The following is an 18,993-nucleotide window of genomic DNA, read 5'->3' as shown; positions in this document are numbered from 1 at the left end:
TGTCTGTCTGTCTGTCTGTCTGTCTGTCTGTCTGTCTGTCTGTCTGTCTGTCTGTATGTCTGTCTGTCTGTCTGTCTCTATCTATCTGTCTGTCTGTCTCTTTCTCTCTTTCTCTCTCTCTCTCTCTCTCTCTCTCTCTCTCTCTCTCTCTCTCGTCTCTCTCTCTCTCTCTCTCTCTCTCTCTCTCACACACACACACAGAATGCACGTAGGCCTACAATATTTTAAATTGCCCCACCATGTGCGCTAAAGTTCTATTGACTTGAACTGATAACAAATTATGTTGGTTAGTGATAACCCTAGAGTTGAACCTTGCTGGCCTACCTCTTAAGATGTGGTACACCCACTGGCCAGAAGATGGCGCTATAGTATCACTACACTGCAGTTTGCACACACTATTCTCCTCTGACTCCTTTAAATCAGTTTTTGATTGATTGATTGAAAAGTTTATTAACAGATTGCAGAATGGGTACAGTACAGTACATCTCAATACATACAATTGTTAAGGGGATGCAGACCAGAGAAAGACTTTCGTCTTGTTTACATCAGGGTCCCCCATTTTCAATTCATCAGTATGAATGAAAGAGTCTTCATAGTTTGTGCCCTAGTTTTCCAAAAGAGTAATTTGATGTATGTCCGTACAAAGAAGTATCATGTGTCACGGCGATGGTAGTGACCAAAAGAATGATGGAGATATCATCGGTATCATGGTTTAATTGGGATTATACCGTTGCATTATTTAAGTGCATAATATATATATTTGATATCTGGTCTAATCACCTACATTTGCACTCTGATTGGATGCCAAACTTATTTTCATTGTACTGTACTTGTACTGTACTGTATGATGACAATACATTTGAATCTAATCTCGTGTAATCTAATGTAATCTAATGTAATATATAATATTGCCTTTATGTCTTTGTCTGTGTTTGTGTCTTGTATGTTTGTGTTTGATTTGCTGCCATTTTGGGCCAGGTCTTACTCGAAAAAAGAGATCATTGAAGTGACTACCTGGTAAAATAAAGGTTAAATAAAAATAATATAATCACGCATACACTCATGAATGAATGAATGAAAACTTTATTTAACAGATTGCAGAATGGGTACAATACAGTACGGCTCAATACATACAATTGTTAAGGGGATGCAGACCTGAGAAAGACGTTTGTCTTGTTTCCATCAGGGTCCCCCATTTTCAATTCATATAGACATTTATGACATACACAACATACATGACATTTATGGCATAGGGACATATAGGTATTTAGTACTGATACATTTGTGACATAACGGTATTCAAATATACAGTACTGTTACCCTTAGATCCTGACAGAGCTCATTCATTCATACTCATTCATACTCATTCATTCATAATACAAATTTCCTTTGTTTTCCTTAGTTTTTTGTTTTCTATCTGTTCTGTCTTGAATAACACACGGATACATAAGCCTATTGCATATTGTATATTATATATTGCATATTATATATTCTATATTTTATATTGTATATTTTATATTGTATATTGCATATTGCATATTGTATATTGTATAATTTATTATATATTGTCATTTTATATTTTATATTGTATATTGTATATTGCATATTATATATATTGTATATTGTATATTGTATACAGGCTCAAATCCTTATATGAGATTCACAGGCATGCCAATTCAGTTCAGATTCAATCAAGTAAAAAAAGTAAACAGAAAATGATCAGCATTGATTTTCAACTGTCTCTTAAAGGGGCACTCCATCAAAAAAACAATGCTGATTTATTTTGCACATAATCTCACAAAAATGAATCAGTTTCACACACATTCATTTAATTTAACAATTATTTTTTCGAAATGATCTTTATTAGCGTTTTACACCTTTTTCTGGCCATGCAGGACCGATAGAGGAGAGAGGGAGAATGGGAGGAGAGGTAGGGGAAGACATGCAGCAAATGGTCGCCGGGACTGGGAAACAAACCCGGGACGACCGCTTCGCGCTATATGGTGTGCTACTGGAGCGCCCCATTTAGTTTAACAATTATTGAGAGTAAATGAGTTTGAATACGGTCACCAGTGATGTCATCAGGGACATTAGTCCTTGTGTTGTGTTAATTACAGCACCATGAAATGATGTAGATGAAGGGACCTGCCTTATCATTTAATTGAGCTATAATTAACACAACACAAGGATCAATCCCCCGATGACATCACTGGTGGCTATATTCAATTTACTCTCAATAACTGTCAAACAAAATTATATAAATAAATAAATCAGCATTGTTTTTTTGGTGAAATACCCCTTTAAATAGCTGAAGGAAGCTTCTCATTCCATAAAGTTGCACTATGGAAGATTGGCCCCCTGTGCCGGGAGAGGGAAACTGCGTAGGCGCTGAACAGCAACAAAAATAAATTCTTCAAACAACTTAAATTAGTATCTTGATCAACTTAATGAAGAGGAATCTTCTTTCTTTTTTTTACAATACATCCAAAACAATTGTTGATTAATGAATATATCATTTAAATGTTTTTGCGGGTCCAAAAGGAATGTTGTTGTTTACATGTTGCATGCACGTATCCCCTCCCTACTTCCAATTTCCCCATGCGGAATGCATCTGATTGGATAACTGACATGCTGATGCTCTAGTGCGACATCTAGTGGCTGAATGTTATCTATAGCACCTTTAACTTTAACTAGAATGAGACAATAGCCTTTTAGAGATTTCATGGATCTGGTCAGAGAGCTTCTATGGTAATTTCACTGTGTTTCATGCATCGCTTCTGATTATCTCTTGTTCAACCCAACTCGTACAGTACAATGAAAATAAGTTGGCATCTAACCAGAGAGCAGTAAAGTGCATAACAATATACAGTGTAACAACAAGTGATTAAATGGAATATACTGTATATATAACTAAGCTACTGTACAGTAATACAAATATAAATGCACTATGGTGATACTATTCTAATAACTAATAAGAGTAGATATGGAATATATATAGGTCAAGTATATACAGTGCGTATAGTGCACATATATATTGCAAATATATTCATACAGATATAGATAAAGGTATAAATGGCTAAAAAAGCTATATCTTTTTCATTATAAGGTTGTGCAGATCATCATCATCATGGAAAGACAGCAACTCCCAAACATAGATCCATTATTTCATTATGTTCTTACGTCAGTATACGTCTTCTTTAATTACCTAATGAGGAGTATGTATTGAGGAGGGGAAAATAGCAGCTAAAGTCTGTTCCTCTCTGATGTCTTATTCATTCATCATGTGGACTTTCTCCTGTTTGACTCTCTGTCTCTGTAGCGCCGGCCTGCTGTCCATCTACATGGAGTTATATGAAACCCTCATGGTTATGATGTCATGAAAAATGACATGTTATGGGAGGAGTAAGTGAAGGAAGGAAAGAAAGAAAGATAGAAACAAACAAAGATAGAAAAATAAAGACAGATAGATAGAAAAAAAGAAAGAAGGAAGGAAGGAAGGAAGGAAGGAAGGAGGGGTTACAGTATTTACTCCAGAATGCCTGTTACTTCTTAAGATTTACAGTTGACATCTGTTGGTTTGTCAGAGGAATTAAAGACCCAAACCCTAAAAGGGCCTCTTCAGATTTTTCATCCAGGACGTTTAGTGTCTCCCCCAGTGCCTGGGCTCATTAAACAATACTTTACCCAACTTTAATATGCGTTACTTTACACAGAGAAACAGGCTCATTAAACAATACTTTACCAACTTTAGTATGCATTACTTTACCACAGAGAAACAGGCTCATTTTGTAATTCAATTCATGGTGGGGCTCCGGGACCCAGAAACCAGACACCCCCCAAATTACCCCCCCCCCCCCCCCCCCACCCCCCCCCCCCCCCCCCCCCACCCCAGTATGCATGTGGACCTGAGTATAGTTTGATTATTCAGAATGCATGTGTTGTTCATGGAATAAGTTCAAGGAACAAACACGCTGTTCAACCACATCAGGTTTCAATAGGAACCAACAGTGTACTGACCTATCTGGTCCCTGTACTGACCAGTCTGTCCCTGTACTGACCTATCTGGTCCCTGTACTGACCTATCTGGTCCCTGTAACTGACCTATCTGGTCCCTGTACTGACCTATCTGGTCCCTGTACTGACCAGTCTGGTCCCTGTACTGACCCGTCTGGTCCCTGTACTGACCTATCTGGTCCCTGTACTGACCGAGTCTGGTCCCTGTACTGACCTATCTGGTCCCTGTTACTGACCTATCTGGTCCCTGTACTGACCTATCTGGTCCTTCTATTGACATATCTGGTCCCTGTACTGACCTATCTGGTCCTTCTATTGACATATCTGGTCCCTGTACTGACCTATCTGGTCCCTGTATTGACCTATCTGGTCCCTGTACTGACCTATCTGGTCCCTGTACTGACCTATCTGGTCCCTGTATTGACCTATCTGGTCCCTGTATTGACCTATCTGGTCCCTGTACTGACCCGTCTGGACCGTGTTCTGACCCGTCTGGTCCCTGTGCTGACCCGTCTGGTCTCTGTACTGACCCGTCTGGACCGTGTTCTGACCCGTCTGGTCCCTGTACTGACCTGTCTGGTCCCTGTACTGACCCGTCTGGACCGTGTTCTGACCCGTCTGGTCCCTGTACTGACCTGTCTGGTCCCTGTACTGACCCGTCTGGACCGTGTTCTGACCCGTCTGGTCCCTGTACTGACCCGTCTGGACCCTGTACTGACCTGTCTGGTCCCTGTACTGACCCGTCTGGACCCATTCAACGCACGGCTCCCCTTTAACACAGAGTTACATAATTCTGTGGAGGGACTCCGTGTCAGTAAGGTCACGCCCCCCATGAGGCCTGGTGGACAGAACGTCTTGTCCTGTGAGCGACACGACCACATATGCCTTTTATTAACTCCCCGTTCAGTCGGCCACAGTGGCTAGTGGATTCTGAATATCAGTCGTTCATTAGTAGCTAAAGACGCAACCTGCCAAAGTGACCAGTAGAGATGGCAGATGTCCTGGTGGCTCAGGATGCATGTTGGGTAATCGCAACATCCTGTGTTTGAATCCGGCCTAAGGCCCTTGTTGCATGTCATCCCCTTTCTCTCTACCCCAGATTTCCTGTCACCCACTGTATAATGAAGCAGAAATGCACTAAGAAATATATCTTTCAAATCAACAAGCTGTGTGTGTGTGTGTGTGTGTGTGTGTGTGTGTGTGTGTGTGTGTGCGTGTGTGCGTGCGTGCGTGCGTGCGTGCGTGCGTGCGTGTGCATGCATGTTGCTTTCTTACAGCCAATCAGTCACGGGAAACCACTCTGTCTTATTTTATAAGCTTTAATTTGGTTTAAATAACTTTTTACATGGCAGCGGGGGAGAAAAATATATATTCAATACAGCAAGATATTACAAAATTGATATTACATGATTAACATACATACAATATACATAGAAAGTGTTGTATAAGTGTTGAGCATGCATTCTAACTGTACTACGACTTGTCAACACATGCACATACATTACAGTATGTACCTGAAAATAACAATAGGTAATGTTCCTCGTAGCGACACCAATACAAAAATATAGATACAATTCACCTCTCTGTCTCCTAATAGTCTCCTAGGTCTTACAGAAACATAATTAATAGAATAGACACACAGTGGCATTATGGTAAACTGTCTGATACACCAAAGAGATTCCTGATTTGTATGGCATGCTGCCAGTGTCTCCCCAACCTTGCCTGCTCCTAGTCCCGCCTACTTTATTCAATGGTTCAGGGTCCGGTCCTGCTGTCGTGATCGGTGCTTTCTCTGGATATATATAATATATCAGGTCTGCCAGGATAATAACACCTGAAATCGGTGGAAGCACTTTCAGATGGAATAATGAAGTGAAACTGAAGGCACTTGAGGATCAGACAAGGGCAACCCCACTTCAAGGAGCTGTCGGTGTAGCAGAGTAGCCCTGTCTGAAGCCTAGCAAGCCTAATACCTCCCCTTGGCCTGAAACCTAGTAAGCCTAATATCTCCCTTGGCCTGAAGCCTAGTAAGCCTAATATCTCCCTTGGCCTCAAGCCTAGTAAGCCTAATATCTCCCTTGGCCTGAAGCCTAGTAAGCCTAATATCTCCCTTGGCCTGAAGCCTAGTAAGCCTAATACCTCCCTTGGCCTGAAACCTATTAAGCCTAATATCTCCCTTGGCCTGAAGCCTAGTAAGCCTAATATCTCCCTTGGCCTGAAGCCTAGTAAGCCTAATACCTCCCTTGGCCTGAAACCTATTAAGCCTAATATCTCCCTTGGCCTGAAGCCTAGTAAGCCTAATATCTCCCTTGGCATGAAACCTAGTAAGCCTAATATCTCCCTTGGCCTGAAGCCTAGTAAGCCTAATACCTCCCTTGGCCTGAAACCTAGTAAGCCTAATATCTCCCTTGGCCTGAAACCTAGTAAGCCTAATATCTCCCTTGGCCTGAAGCCTAGTAAGCCTAATATCTCCCTTGGCCTGAAGCCTAGTAAGCCTAATATCTCCCTTGGCCTGAAGCCTAGTAAGCCTAATATCTCCCTTGGCCAAGGGGGGCTGACTGGTAGATGTTTGGCTTCCCATGCAGGAGATCAAGGGATTAAAGTGCTGTGCCACCTCACCTAAAAATAACTTTAATTTCAATAGTTAAATGGAGAGATTTAGTGTCACACGATCGCTAATGGATTGAATTCTGTTTTAAATTCAATCAATTCAAGAACTGACTTTTCTTCAAATTGTATTGGAATTTGGCAACGGGAAGGTTCTCATTCCTACAAACCCCAGAAGAAATTTTGTGGGAAGGCACTGGTATGCAAGGGCAGTCTATGATCTTCCTATTGTTGTTCAGACTGAGTATCACCGTTTGGAGGGGTTAGACTACATTATAGAGTCATGGGAACTACATAGAAATAATAATGAACACAGTATAGGTTAACATAAGGTGGCCATAGAAAATATAAATATCTGGTCCGCTCATAACATGGCGTTCTCAACAAACGGCATTGACATGGATGAAGAGGACCTCAGCATTGATCCCTCAGTGCAACACATTTACATCTTTTGGAAAGAGGAATACACACACACACACACATGGACGCGCACACACACACACACACATTCTCTTTTGTGGTGAAAGAAATCAAAAGCCATCGGTTGGAGGGATACTCCACCCATCGTAAGGTTATCTGATCCGTCATTTCAGTCAGTCCAAAAAGCACTTGCACCTGTGTGGTTTTGTTGTTGTTGTTGTCAAGATATTGGGAGGCAGAAATGTTTATCCAGAAATGTTTAGCAACGCTAGTGGAGGTTAATGGTGGACATGAAGCGTGTCTGACAAGATATCACTGGTGAACTTTACACCCTGAGAAGCCAAGAGCCAAGGCTGGTAAGATCGCCTCTGACCCGACGCGCACCCTGGTCACCACCCCGTCACAATAACCCCCCCTGGCAGGAAGGACATAACCACCAGAACCTCTCCTCTGGCAGGCGATGAAAGGACATCACCACCAGAACCTCCTGCCACCTACTGAGCTAACGGTGTTCCTCCACTAAGTTGCCATGCCAGAATACGTGCTAACAAGTACAACTTAACAATATCTTCGAAAACCCCGGTGCAGGTTAGTGGGCTGAGACAACTCGCCGTTGGTGACGAATCAGATACATGTAGGCTTTGTAAAATGGGTGGAGTATCCCTTTAAAGCCCACTCAGAGAAAGAAGTTTACCACACAAACTGGTCACCATGACATCTTGATTGATTGACGTTTGGGTCCGAAGGTCCCTCAAAAGTAACATCAACCAGTAGTGGCGTGGAAATGCTCTCCTCTCAAGGGACATATTCAGACACCCCATCGTCCTTTCTGATCCCTCATTTCATCCCTTTTTTCTCTCTATCTCTCTCCCTCTCTCTCTCTCTCTCTCTCTCTCTCTCTCTCTCTCTCTCTCTCTCTCTCTCTCTCTCTCTCTCTCTCTCTCTCTCTCTCTCTCTCTCTCTCTCTCTCTCTCTCTCTCTCTCTCTCTGTCCCCCCTATTTGGGTCTGCCTCTCTTCCACTCCTCCCTCCCACCTGCCTTCCAGCAGCGGGCTCTCATTTGTCCAGCTCGCTGCTGTCTTCGCTGCCAGGTTGGTAGTGACACTGGCAGAACTCTCGGATACGTCTGCAGGCCTCCACCATCATCTCCTCCGGCACGGTCACCACGATGCGGAAGAAGTTTGGATATTCAAACGCCTGGGGAGGAGAGAATGGTTAGGAAGCAATGTACTGATACATGTGTAGAACTTGTAAGTCGCTTTGGATAAGAGCGTCAGCTAAATGACAAAATGTCAAATGTAAATGTACATGTATGTACGGTATACTATAGATAGATAGATAGATAGATAGATAGATAGATAGATAGATAGATAGATAGATAGATAGATAGATAGATAGATAGATAGATAGATAGATAGATAGATAGATAGATAGATAGATAGATAGATAGATAGATAGATAGATAGATAGATAGATAGATAGATAGATAGATAGATAGATAGATAGATAGATAGATAGATAGATAGATAGATAGATAGATAGATAGATAGATAGATAGATAGATAGATAGATAGATAGATAGATAGATTTTCCTTACTGAGGCTGGCAGACAGAAGACGGACTGTTCTGTCACCAGACATTCAGTGAAGTGAACGTCATTTTTAAACTCTCGGAAGTGATCCATATCGATCCCCACCTGTAAACAAGAAAACGTACATACTGAGCTGTCTTTCAAGTTGTACCAAGATCAAATTTGATTGATCAATTGATTGAATATAAAGAGTGTGGAGGGCTGTACTAACCATGAGGTACATGGCTCCTGAGGGCATCACAGGTTTGAGGCCGGGGATGGTAGACAGCTCATTGAAACAGATCTCTGAGTTGGACTGGTGGGGGAGGAAGTAGAATTAGCTCAACACTTAGCTGTAAAGGCTCCTGCATGCCTTACATTTCTGGTCAACAGGTGTGTGTCCTGTGGCTATAGAAAAGCAATTACTATTTTGCACTGTATTGTATCGTACTGTATTTTACTAGTATGCACTTTGCTACTAAGTAATCTACTGTGACTATATTACTACTTACTGTGCTAATATGTCTATACTACTATCTACTATGCCTATATTACTACCTACTACTCTAATATGTCTATACTACTATGCACTCAAGAGTGTAAGCATTCAAGTTTGATACTGTTTGACGTACAATATCGCCCTTAGCTGCCAGAGATGTACCCTTCCTGTTGACTTCTTGTACAGAACGTGTAAGTCACTTTGGATAAAAGCGTCAGCTAAATGACTAAATGTAAATGTGAATGTAAATGTGAATGTAAATGTAAATGTAAATGTACTCAGGATGTACTCAGGGTATACTGTTAAACCAGAGAAAGATGTGGGTATGCTCTGTATGCCTGCATATATTATTAGACTACACTACTGGCTTATATATGTGTTATTAATGTGTTATAACCCTGTTATTTCACAAGCAACGTTAATGTTAATTGTTACTGGACTTATTGTCCCCCGAGCATCAATTTAGCACAACAGGCATATTGGTTTATGTGTCAATCAGAGTCTGTGAAGACTGAGTATTCTGAGAGGGCGGGGAATAAATAACCCTAACTAACCTTACTGTCATGCACATGTCCTAATATACTAACCTACACTGTAGCACTCAACACTTTGATGAACATTTTTACTCAGCTGATAGAGTTGTGCCCTTCCTGATGACTTGTCGTACAGAACTTGTAAGTCGCTTTGGATAAAAGCGTCAGCTAAATGACAAAATGTAAAATGTAATGTAAATGTAAATCAACAAAACAAACTGGGGCCCTTTGTCCAAACATAATATACTACAATAGTGTCAATAATGAACCCTTGAGAAGAGCTATGAAGTCTGTGAGTCTGTTTTAAGTTGTTTGATGAACCATGTCTTCAAGCCTAATTATCTAAAGATGGTAAGTTGGAGCATTGTGTGCATTCCTAGCTAAAGACAGCAGAGGTTGCATTGCTTTCAGGTGATGTATGAGACAACCATACAACATACTAAGTGATCGTAGTAGATGGACTGTAATCATAACTACCTACCTCAAACTATAGTCTGCCCTTATACTGTAAGATAGCATGTACAACAATGCTTCTAAAAATATAAATATATTTATATTTACAGCATATATATATTATATATATATCAATATCTGTCTGAATATAACTGCATATAATCCTTTCTATACAGTATACCTATTTATACACCTGCATATAACCCATATAACTCTGTATGATAGCATGTACAATAATGCTGTATATATATATATATTTAATACTTATCTTATATATATTTATCCACATCTGTCTGTATATACCTGCATATAATCCCTTTTAAATACCTGTAGATACTATATCTATATCTGTACATATCCCTTACCTACTCTATAGTAATACCGCTGGCCAGTATTACTTACCATAGTGTCTTATACCTGTATCACTGTACATAATAATACACACTGTACATACATCTGATTAGCACTATTACTCAGTAGTCATTTATATATTTTATATCCAGTTTAATCACCTGTACATTGTATATTGCTATTGCACTTTACTGTTACATTTGCACTTTTCGTTGTACGGTATTTGTGCTGTATAAGGACAATAAATTAGAATCTAATCTAATCTAATATAATCTAAGTATTGACTTGACATCTGTCTCATACTACTATATCTGTGTGTATGTTTGATTGCTGCTGCTGCTCACCTTGAGGAAGCTGATGGTTCTATGGTAGAAGCTGTGTGGTGTGCTGTTCAGGATGCTCTCTAGCGCCCCCTGGACGATGGTGCAGGCTCCTAGAATACGCTGGGTCAGCTTCAGCAGGCCCTGTCGGATCTGATGTGAGGGAGAGAGAGAGACACAAACTGAATAGACAGAAATGAGGATAATGACCTAGAGTGCATACGTGTGTGTGTTTGTGTGTGTGTGTGTGTGTGTGTGTGTGTGTGTGTGTGTGTGTGTGTGTGTGTGTGTGTGTGTGTGTGTGTGTGTGTGTGTGTGTGTGTGTGTGTGTGTGTGTCTATGTGTGTGTGTCTATGTGTGTGTGTGTGTGTCTGCAGATATACAAGGTCATGTGTTAAGTTTTCCTCCATTGCCTGCATTGTGTGGGTTGTATGTTTTTTTACTGCGGTTGCATGTTTTTGGCACGTGCAATCAAAGAGCTGTCGATTGCATTGATTTTAATTCATTTTTACACGTTTTTCATAACTTCAGATGAATCGTCAGTAACAATAGCCTAAATCGCCAGCCTTACCTCGGGCCCGAATGCATCGTTGCGGTCATGGATGAGGATCCATCCCAACCTCCAGCCGGGAACCAACCAGCGCTTGGCCAGACCACCGCAGGACAGGACGGGCACGTCACTGCTGAGGGATGCCAGGGAGTGAGAACTACAGCCAGGAAACACCTGTGGACAGAGAAAGAAGATGATATATCCAGATTAACAGGAGCGTAGAGAGAGAAGATATATCCAGATTAACAGGAGCGCAGAGAGAGAGGCTATATCCAGATTAATAGGAGCGCAGAGAGAGGCTATATCCAGATTAACAGGAGCGCAGATAGAGAGGCTATATCCAGATTAACAGGAGCGCAGAGAGAGGATATATCCAGATTAACAGGAGCGTAGAGAGAGAGGATATATCCAGATTAACAGGAGCGCAGAGAGAGAGGCTATATCCAGATTAACAAGAGCGGAGAGAGAGAGGCTATATCCAGATTAACAGGAGCGCAGAGAGAGAGGATATATCCAGATTAACAAGAGCGGAGAGAGAGAGGCTATATCCAGATTAACAGGAGCGCAGAGAGAGAGGCTATATCCAGATTAACAGGAGCGTAGAGAGAGAGGATATATCCAGATTAACAGGAGTGCAGAGAGAGGATATATCCAGATTAACAGGAGCGCAGAGAGAGAGGATATATCCAGATTAACAGGAGCGCAGAGAGAGAGGATATATCCAGATTAACAGGAGCGCAGAGAGAAAGGCTATATCCAGATTAACAGGAGCGTAGAAAGAGAGAGGATATATCCAGATTAACAGGAGCGCAGAGAGAGAGGATATATCCAGATTAACAGGAGCGCAGAGAGAGAGGATATATCCAGATTAACAGGAGCGTAGAGAGAGAGGCTATATCCAGATTAACAGGAGCGCAGAGAGAGAGGATATATCCAGATTAACAAGAGCGGAGAGAGAGAGGCTATATCCAGATTAACAGGAGCGCAGAGAGAGAGAGGATATATCCAGATTAACAGGAGCGTAGAGAGAGAGGATATATCCATATTAACAGGAGCAGAGAGAGAGGATATATCCAGATTAACAGGAGCGTAGAGAGAGAGAGGATATATCTAGATTAACAGGAGCGTAGAGAGAGAGGATATATCCAGATTAACAAGAGCGGAGAGAGAGGATATATCCATATTAACAGGAGCAGAGAGAGAGAGAGGATATATCCAGATTAACAGGAGCATAGAGAGAGGATATATCCAGATTAACAGGAGCGTAGAGAGAGAGAGGATATATCTAGATTAACAGGAGCGTAGAGAGAGAGGATATATCCAGATTAACAAGAGCGGAGAGAGAGGATATATCCATATTAACAGGAGCAGAGAGAGAGAGAGGATATATCCAGATTAACAGGAGCATAGAGAGAGGATATATCCAGATTAACAAGAGCAGAGAGAGAGGATATATCCAGATTAACAGGAGCAGAGAGAGAGAGGATATATATCCAGATTAACAGGAGCGGAGAGAGGATATATCCAGATTAACAAGAGTGGAGAGAGAGGATATAGATATCCAAATTAACAGGAGCATAGAGAGAGAGGATATATCCAGATTAACAAGAGCGGAGAGAGAGAGGATATATCCAGATTAACAAGAGTGGAGTGAGAGGATATATTCAGATTAACAAGAGTGGAGTGAGAGGATATATCCAGATTAACAAGAGCAGGGAGAGGAGAGGCCTGAGGAAGGTGCAACAATCTCAAGTTCCCAAGAAAGAAAGACCTTTAGGTCGTCGCCTTGCTGTCGCTGCATTTGAGCTACTACTGTAAATTTACTGCATCCCTGCTGAGGCACTGAAGGCAGACATAGACACCTCAGTAGAGATGCTACACCCTCTGTTTGAGAAGATCTGGGAGAAAGAGGAAGGGCCAACAGATTGGAAAGAAGGCTACTTGGTCAAAATACCTAAGAAAGGAGACCTCAGCCAATGCCACAACTACAGAGGAATCATGCATTTATCAGTGCCAGGAAAGATCTTCAACAGAATCCTCCTCGAACGAATAAAGAACGTGGTGGATCCGCAGCTAAGAGACCAGCAGGCAGGCTTCCGGCCCAATAGATCATGTGTGGACCAGATTGCAACCCTCCGAATCATAGTCGAGCAATCATTGGAATGGAACTCTCCACTATACATCAACTTCGTAGACTACGAGAAGGCATTTGACAGCCTCCACAGAAACACCCTCTGGAAACTGCTTCGACACTACGGCATACCAGAAAAGCTTGTCAACATATATAGTATACTGCCCCCTTTCCTCTTCCTCCTAGCCATCGACTGGATATTGAAGGCCACAACAGCACAGAGGAGAAACGGGATCCAGTGGACACTCACACAACTCACACAACACAACTGGACGACCTAGACTTCGCAGACGACCTTGCCCTACTATCCCACAGTCGCCAACAGATGCAGGAAAAGACTAACATACTGGCAGACACCTCAACACAACTAGGCCTCAACATCCACCAAGCAAAGACCAAAATACTCAAGATCAACACAAACAACGAAGACCCAGTAAACCTGGAGGGAACAGCACTTGAGGAAGTAGAATCCTTCACCTACCTAGGTAGCATCATAGACAAGAAGGGTGGCACGGAGGCAGATGTCAGAGCAAGAATCAGCAAGGCAAGGGCCTCATACTATATGAATTGAAAATGGGGGACCCTGATGGAAACAAGACAAACGTCTTTTTCAGGTCTGCATCCCCTTAACAATTGTGTGTATTGAGCTGTACTGTATTGTACCCATTCTGCAATCTGTTAAATAAAGTTTTCATTCATTCATCATTCATACATCCAACTAAAGAACATCTGGAGCTCCAAGGTAATTAGTCAGCAGACAAAGATCAGACTCTTCAAATCCAACATCAAGCCAGTACTCCTATACGGATCAGAGATGTGGAGGACCACCAAGATCACAATGACTAGAGTGCAGTCATTCATCAACAGATGCCTGAGGCTGATCCTGAACATCCACTGGCCAGATACCATCAGTAACAATGATCTCTGGCAGAGAACGGGCGAACAACCAGTGGAAGAACAAATCAAGAGAAGAAAGTGGGGATGGATCGGCCACACACTACGCAAACCAAACACCAGCACCACCAGACAGGCCCTTAGATGGAACCCCCAAGGCAAAAGGAAGAGAGGCCGGCCCAAGAACACCTGGCGCAGGGACTTGGAGACAGACATCACACAGAGTGGACTGACAGCTGGAAAGCAAAGCACAGGACAGAGGACCCTGGCGAACTGTTGTCGATGGCCTATGCTCCCCCAAAAGGAGCGATAGGCGTAAGTAAAGTAAATTGACTGATTTTTTTTTTTATCCACTTTTCTCCTTATTTTTCTCCCCTCCCAATTTCCAATTCTCCCCTCCCCTGTCTTGAACGTTGCTCGCATATGCCCCCCACAGGTCGGTCGTAGGGAGGATAGAAGCCTTGCAACATGTGTCCCCTTCGGTACACGAGGAGGCAGCCTGTCACATCTTTTCACCTGCCAGCGCGGACTCTCATTGGCGAGGTGTAACGTGTGGGAGGCTCACACTACCGCCGCTATTTCCTGTCTCTGCTGTGCAGGCGTCCCCCAGCTGACCTGTAGGAGTAGCTGTCCACAACGTCCAGATTACCACCCATCGACTTCCACCCGCTGACTCTGCCAATTGAGCCAGTATGACGGCCGGCCCAAGCCGGAGGCAACGCCGCAGCCGAATTTGAACCCGGTGTCTCTTGCGTTGGTGATGAGCGCAATGTCCGCTGCGCCACCCAGCTGCCTAATTGACTGCATTTATATAACAGTTTTAATCCAAAGCACTTTACAATTTATGCCTCACATTCATCCATTCACTCGTACATTCACTCGTGCATTCACTCCTACATTCACTCCTACATTCACGGTAGAGTGACCAATGACCATGCAAGGTGCCAACCTGCTCATCGGGAGCTGTTACCCATCTTATTACCAGACAACCGCTCTGTCGCCCCTTACTGTGTTCCACTGCCTTTAATGTGCTTTCTTAATCATACACTGTTTGAGCAAATACAGTATCTGTACCTTTGCATTCGCATGTCTTCCCATCTTTCATTTTTGCATCCTCCCATTTTTTTGGGGTTCTAACCCAAATATTTCCTTCTTTAAGAAAATGGACACACAAAGCAGTACGGTGCTGTTTTGAAGATTAGGTATTTGCAACAGATGATCATGTGAGCGTAATGAATGAACATTGTGTACCATTGCGATGCAGAAGATTAGATTAGGGTAGTGATGAGAGAAAAATAAAAACACAAAAAAAGAAAATGTGAGAGAAATAAGAAGAGAAGAGGAGGAGGAAACAGAGAGAGAGAGAGAGAGAGAGAGAGAGAGAGAGAGAGAGAGAGAGAGAGAGAAGGCGAGGGGGCCGACAGTAGAGACCTGGTACAGTAACTATAGCAAGCTGGCTTTCATTATTCTGGGTGGGCGGTTCCGGAACCGCCCCGCTCCCTATTGGCTGGGCCAGGATGATTGACAGAGTACATCTGATCTGCTCCGCAAACAAAGCAATTTCTGGCCCTGGCAGCCACGGCACTCACATGACCCGTGGAGGTTCTAGCCTGTATGACAACTATTAAAGAAACTTGAAACTTGTAGTTTGTGCTCCTCAGAGAGAGGACTAAAGGGGGGGTGGAGACCATGACGTATAGGGAGGACAAACCAGAGCCAAATATTCCCCACAAGCATCTCAAGCAGAGTCTCGGCGGCTACTTGATGCTGCCCAGAGTCATCCTGGCCCCTAAGGCCCCTAAACAGCCCCACCTTCCCAACACCAACCCCCTGCCCCAAATTGTACCGGCCACACACCCCCTTCCCGCCCCTTCTATCTGTAATGCCGAAACCACACATCTGCATTAATCACAAACACATGCGCCAAAAAAAAGTGCACAGTCATTCTGGTCTGTTTGTGTAGAGTGTGGGGAAGAAGGGAGGGGGGGGGGAGGAATGCAGACTGAGCCCCATAATGAGTCGTCCTATATGGACTCAACAACCCCGATTCAACACCACTGAACATTTTCATTCATAGCAGCTCTCCAGAACTTTTCCCCAATGAGCAAAAAAAATTAAAGCTTTCAGATAATGATTAAAAAATTTCAAAGCGTTCAGACAATGATTACAAAAATAAATAATAATAAAAAAAAGCTTTCAGACAATGATAAATCATTTAGAAAACAATGTTCAATGATATAAAAATAATAATAATAATAATTTACAACACGAAAGAAGCTTTCAGCCAATAATAGAAAATACAGTAGCTTTCACACAATGATAGCCAGAGTGTATGACCTCCTGGACGTGAGTCCATTAGCTATGGACATTCTGCAGTCTAGTTTAAACTACTCCTACTATCCAATTACTCTAGCTTCTCTACTGTCTTTACTATGTGAAGACATCTAGCTTCTCTACTGTCTTTACTATGTGAAGACCTCTAGCCTCTCTACTGTCTTTACTATGTGAAGACCTCTAGCCTCTCTACTGTCTTTACTATGTGAAGACCTCTAGCTTCTCTACTGTCTTTGGGGACATGTGTTGTGAAGACCTGTGGTATGGCTGCTTACAGCATTGTAGAGACCTGTGGTATAGCGCTTGCAGCATTGTAGAGACCTGTGGTATAGCGCTTGCAGCATTGTAGAGACCTGTGGTATGGCTGCTTGCAGCGTTGTGGAGACCTGTGGTATGGCTGCTTGCAGCGTTGTGGAGACCTGTGGTATGGCTGCTTGCAGCGTTGTAGAGACCTGTGGTATGGCTGCTTGCAGTGTTGTGGAGACCTGTGGTATGGCTGCTTGCAGCGTTGTGGAGACCTGTGGTATGGCTGCTTGCAGCGTTGTAGAGACCTGTGGTATGGCTGCTTGCAGCGTTGTGGAGACCTGTGGTATGGCTGCTTGCAGCATTGTGGAGACCTGTGGTATGGGTCCTCAACAAAACAACCGCCAAACATAAGGTTTGTTGTTATAGCAGTGATCTCGGGTCCTGTCTTATTTACACTTTACATTGATAATATTGTCTCATCCTTAACACATTGGGTGCCAACGACGAGAAATCTCATTGTTGGCCGCCATGTGTTGGTTGCCAATGACGAGAAATCTCGTTATTTAATCGTTATTTATTTTATTAGCGATATCCATTCATTTTTCACCCATCCAGCCTCACGTTATCATTTGGAATGGCTCTGACCTCGAAAAGGGCAAATACAGCCCCCTATCGTCTCCCGGATGGTATTGCACCCATTGGAATGGAGTCGATGGGAATGCATCAGAAAGAATAACTCCGGGCTCCACATTTGACTTCTGAGGCATGTAACCTGAGACTATTGCATCCACTGAGGGCACTGGAAGAAGCGTCGATTATGTGTTTCGAGGTATAACGTTAGATCAATAAACGCGATCGATAATCAGGAATTGGATTAATCTTTTTGCAGAACATCTAATCTGAGGTAAGGACTTTATTTTACCAGTATTGGGTTAATCAGAGGTTTTTTTCACAGCGTTCACAACGTGTCTCCTGTGTGTGTACAGTGTGTGCGTAATGTTCTCTAGCATGCATAAGTACACATATACTATCGATAATCTAGCATTTATTTGAAAACGATTCATAAATCAGCCGGAAAATGACAACGTGTTGTGTGTATTCCAGTAAATGGCTATTACTGCAGAATCTTTTTTTCTTTCTAGAAATTTCCAAAACTATACTCGTATTCAAAACGGTATAAAACGGAAATGTACTGATGAAAAAACAATCCGTTTCATACATGTTGACTGCAAGCAAGTAATTGATAAGCGACGGGTGTATTAGAACCATAGCCATAATTTAAGATATAGTTTAAGCGTTCGCAAATGTGCTCATCCTCTCATTGATTAGAGTGGTGGCAACCAAGCGATAATTCGTCATTCATCGTTGGCAACCAATGTGTTAAGTGGCTGTCAAGTTAATCTGTTCATCTGTATGCGGATGACACTATTATGTATTGTATTGATGACTCTGTACAACTAGCCATTGAGAACCTGCAACTCTCCCTCGACCTAGCATATCGTGCGGCGAAGGAAACGGCTCCCGCCTACCTCCGGTCAATGGTCTCTAACTACACACCCTCAAGACCCCTACGCTCTGCATCCTCTGGCCGCCTCAGACCTACTCATATCTGAGCTCCGGGAGGGTCATCAAAGAGAAGGCACCTATTCTCGGTCCTTGCCCCACAATGGTGGAACGAACTTCCCACCAGTTAGGACAGCCGAAACCCGTCCAATCTTTCGTCGTCGACTAAAGACACACTTCTTCAATCAATATCTGAAATAAAAAATGTATAAAAACCTAAGTAACCTTACTGTCATAATATACTAACCTACACTGTAGCACTCAACACTTTGATGAACATTGTTACTCAGCTGATAGAGTTGTACCCTTCCTGCTGACTTGTTGTACAAAACTAGTAAGTCGCTTTGGATAAAAGCGTCAGCTAAATGACAAAATGTAAATGTGATGTAATGTAATGCCTTGCAAGATAAACCTAATCTTAAAATGTAACTTAATGCAAAAAGAAGTATATATATATTCATGCTGTTCTTTAGAGCCAGATATATTGTCTATGATAAATTGCATACAGT

The 18,993-nt window shown here is 42.5% G+C and overlaps 1 protein-coding gene across 2 annotated transcripts in view; it reads right to left on the bottom strand.

Moving 5' to 3' along the window:
* Positions 1-5,317: 5,317 nt before the first annotated feature.
* The window catches only part of tat (tyrosine aminotransferase), a 55,838-nt gene continuing 42,162 nt past the window's right edge, over positions 5,318-18,993 (bottom strand). For both annotated transcript variants that reach the window (XM_084334647.1, XM_084334646.1), the window contains exons 8-12: positions 11,338-11,490; positions 10,791-10,919; positions 8,843-8,926; positions 8,638-8,736; positions 5,318-8,237 (exon numbers count right to left, since the gene is read on the bottom strand). In XM_084334647.1, the coding sequence (XP_084190773.1) occupies positions 8,097-8,237; positions 8,638-8,736; positions 8,843-8,926; positions 10,791-10,919; positions 11,338-11,490 (606 nt within the window). In that variant the 3' untranslated portion in view covers positions 5,318-8,096. The remainder of the gene's footprint in view (positions 8,238-8,637; positions 8,737-8,842; positions 8,927-10,790; positions 10,920-11,337; positions 11,491-18,993) is intronic.

Source organism: Notolepis coatsorum (assembly GCF_963971535.1).
Source record: "Notolepis coatsorum genome assembly, chromosome: 18".
NCBI lineage: Eukaryota > Metazoa > Chordata > Actinopteri > Aulopiformes > Paralepididae > Notolepis > Notolepis coatsorum.
The sequence above is the reverse complement of the archived record's forward strand: the minus strand, read 5'-3'. Positions and strand labels throughout refer to the sequence as shown.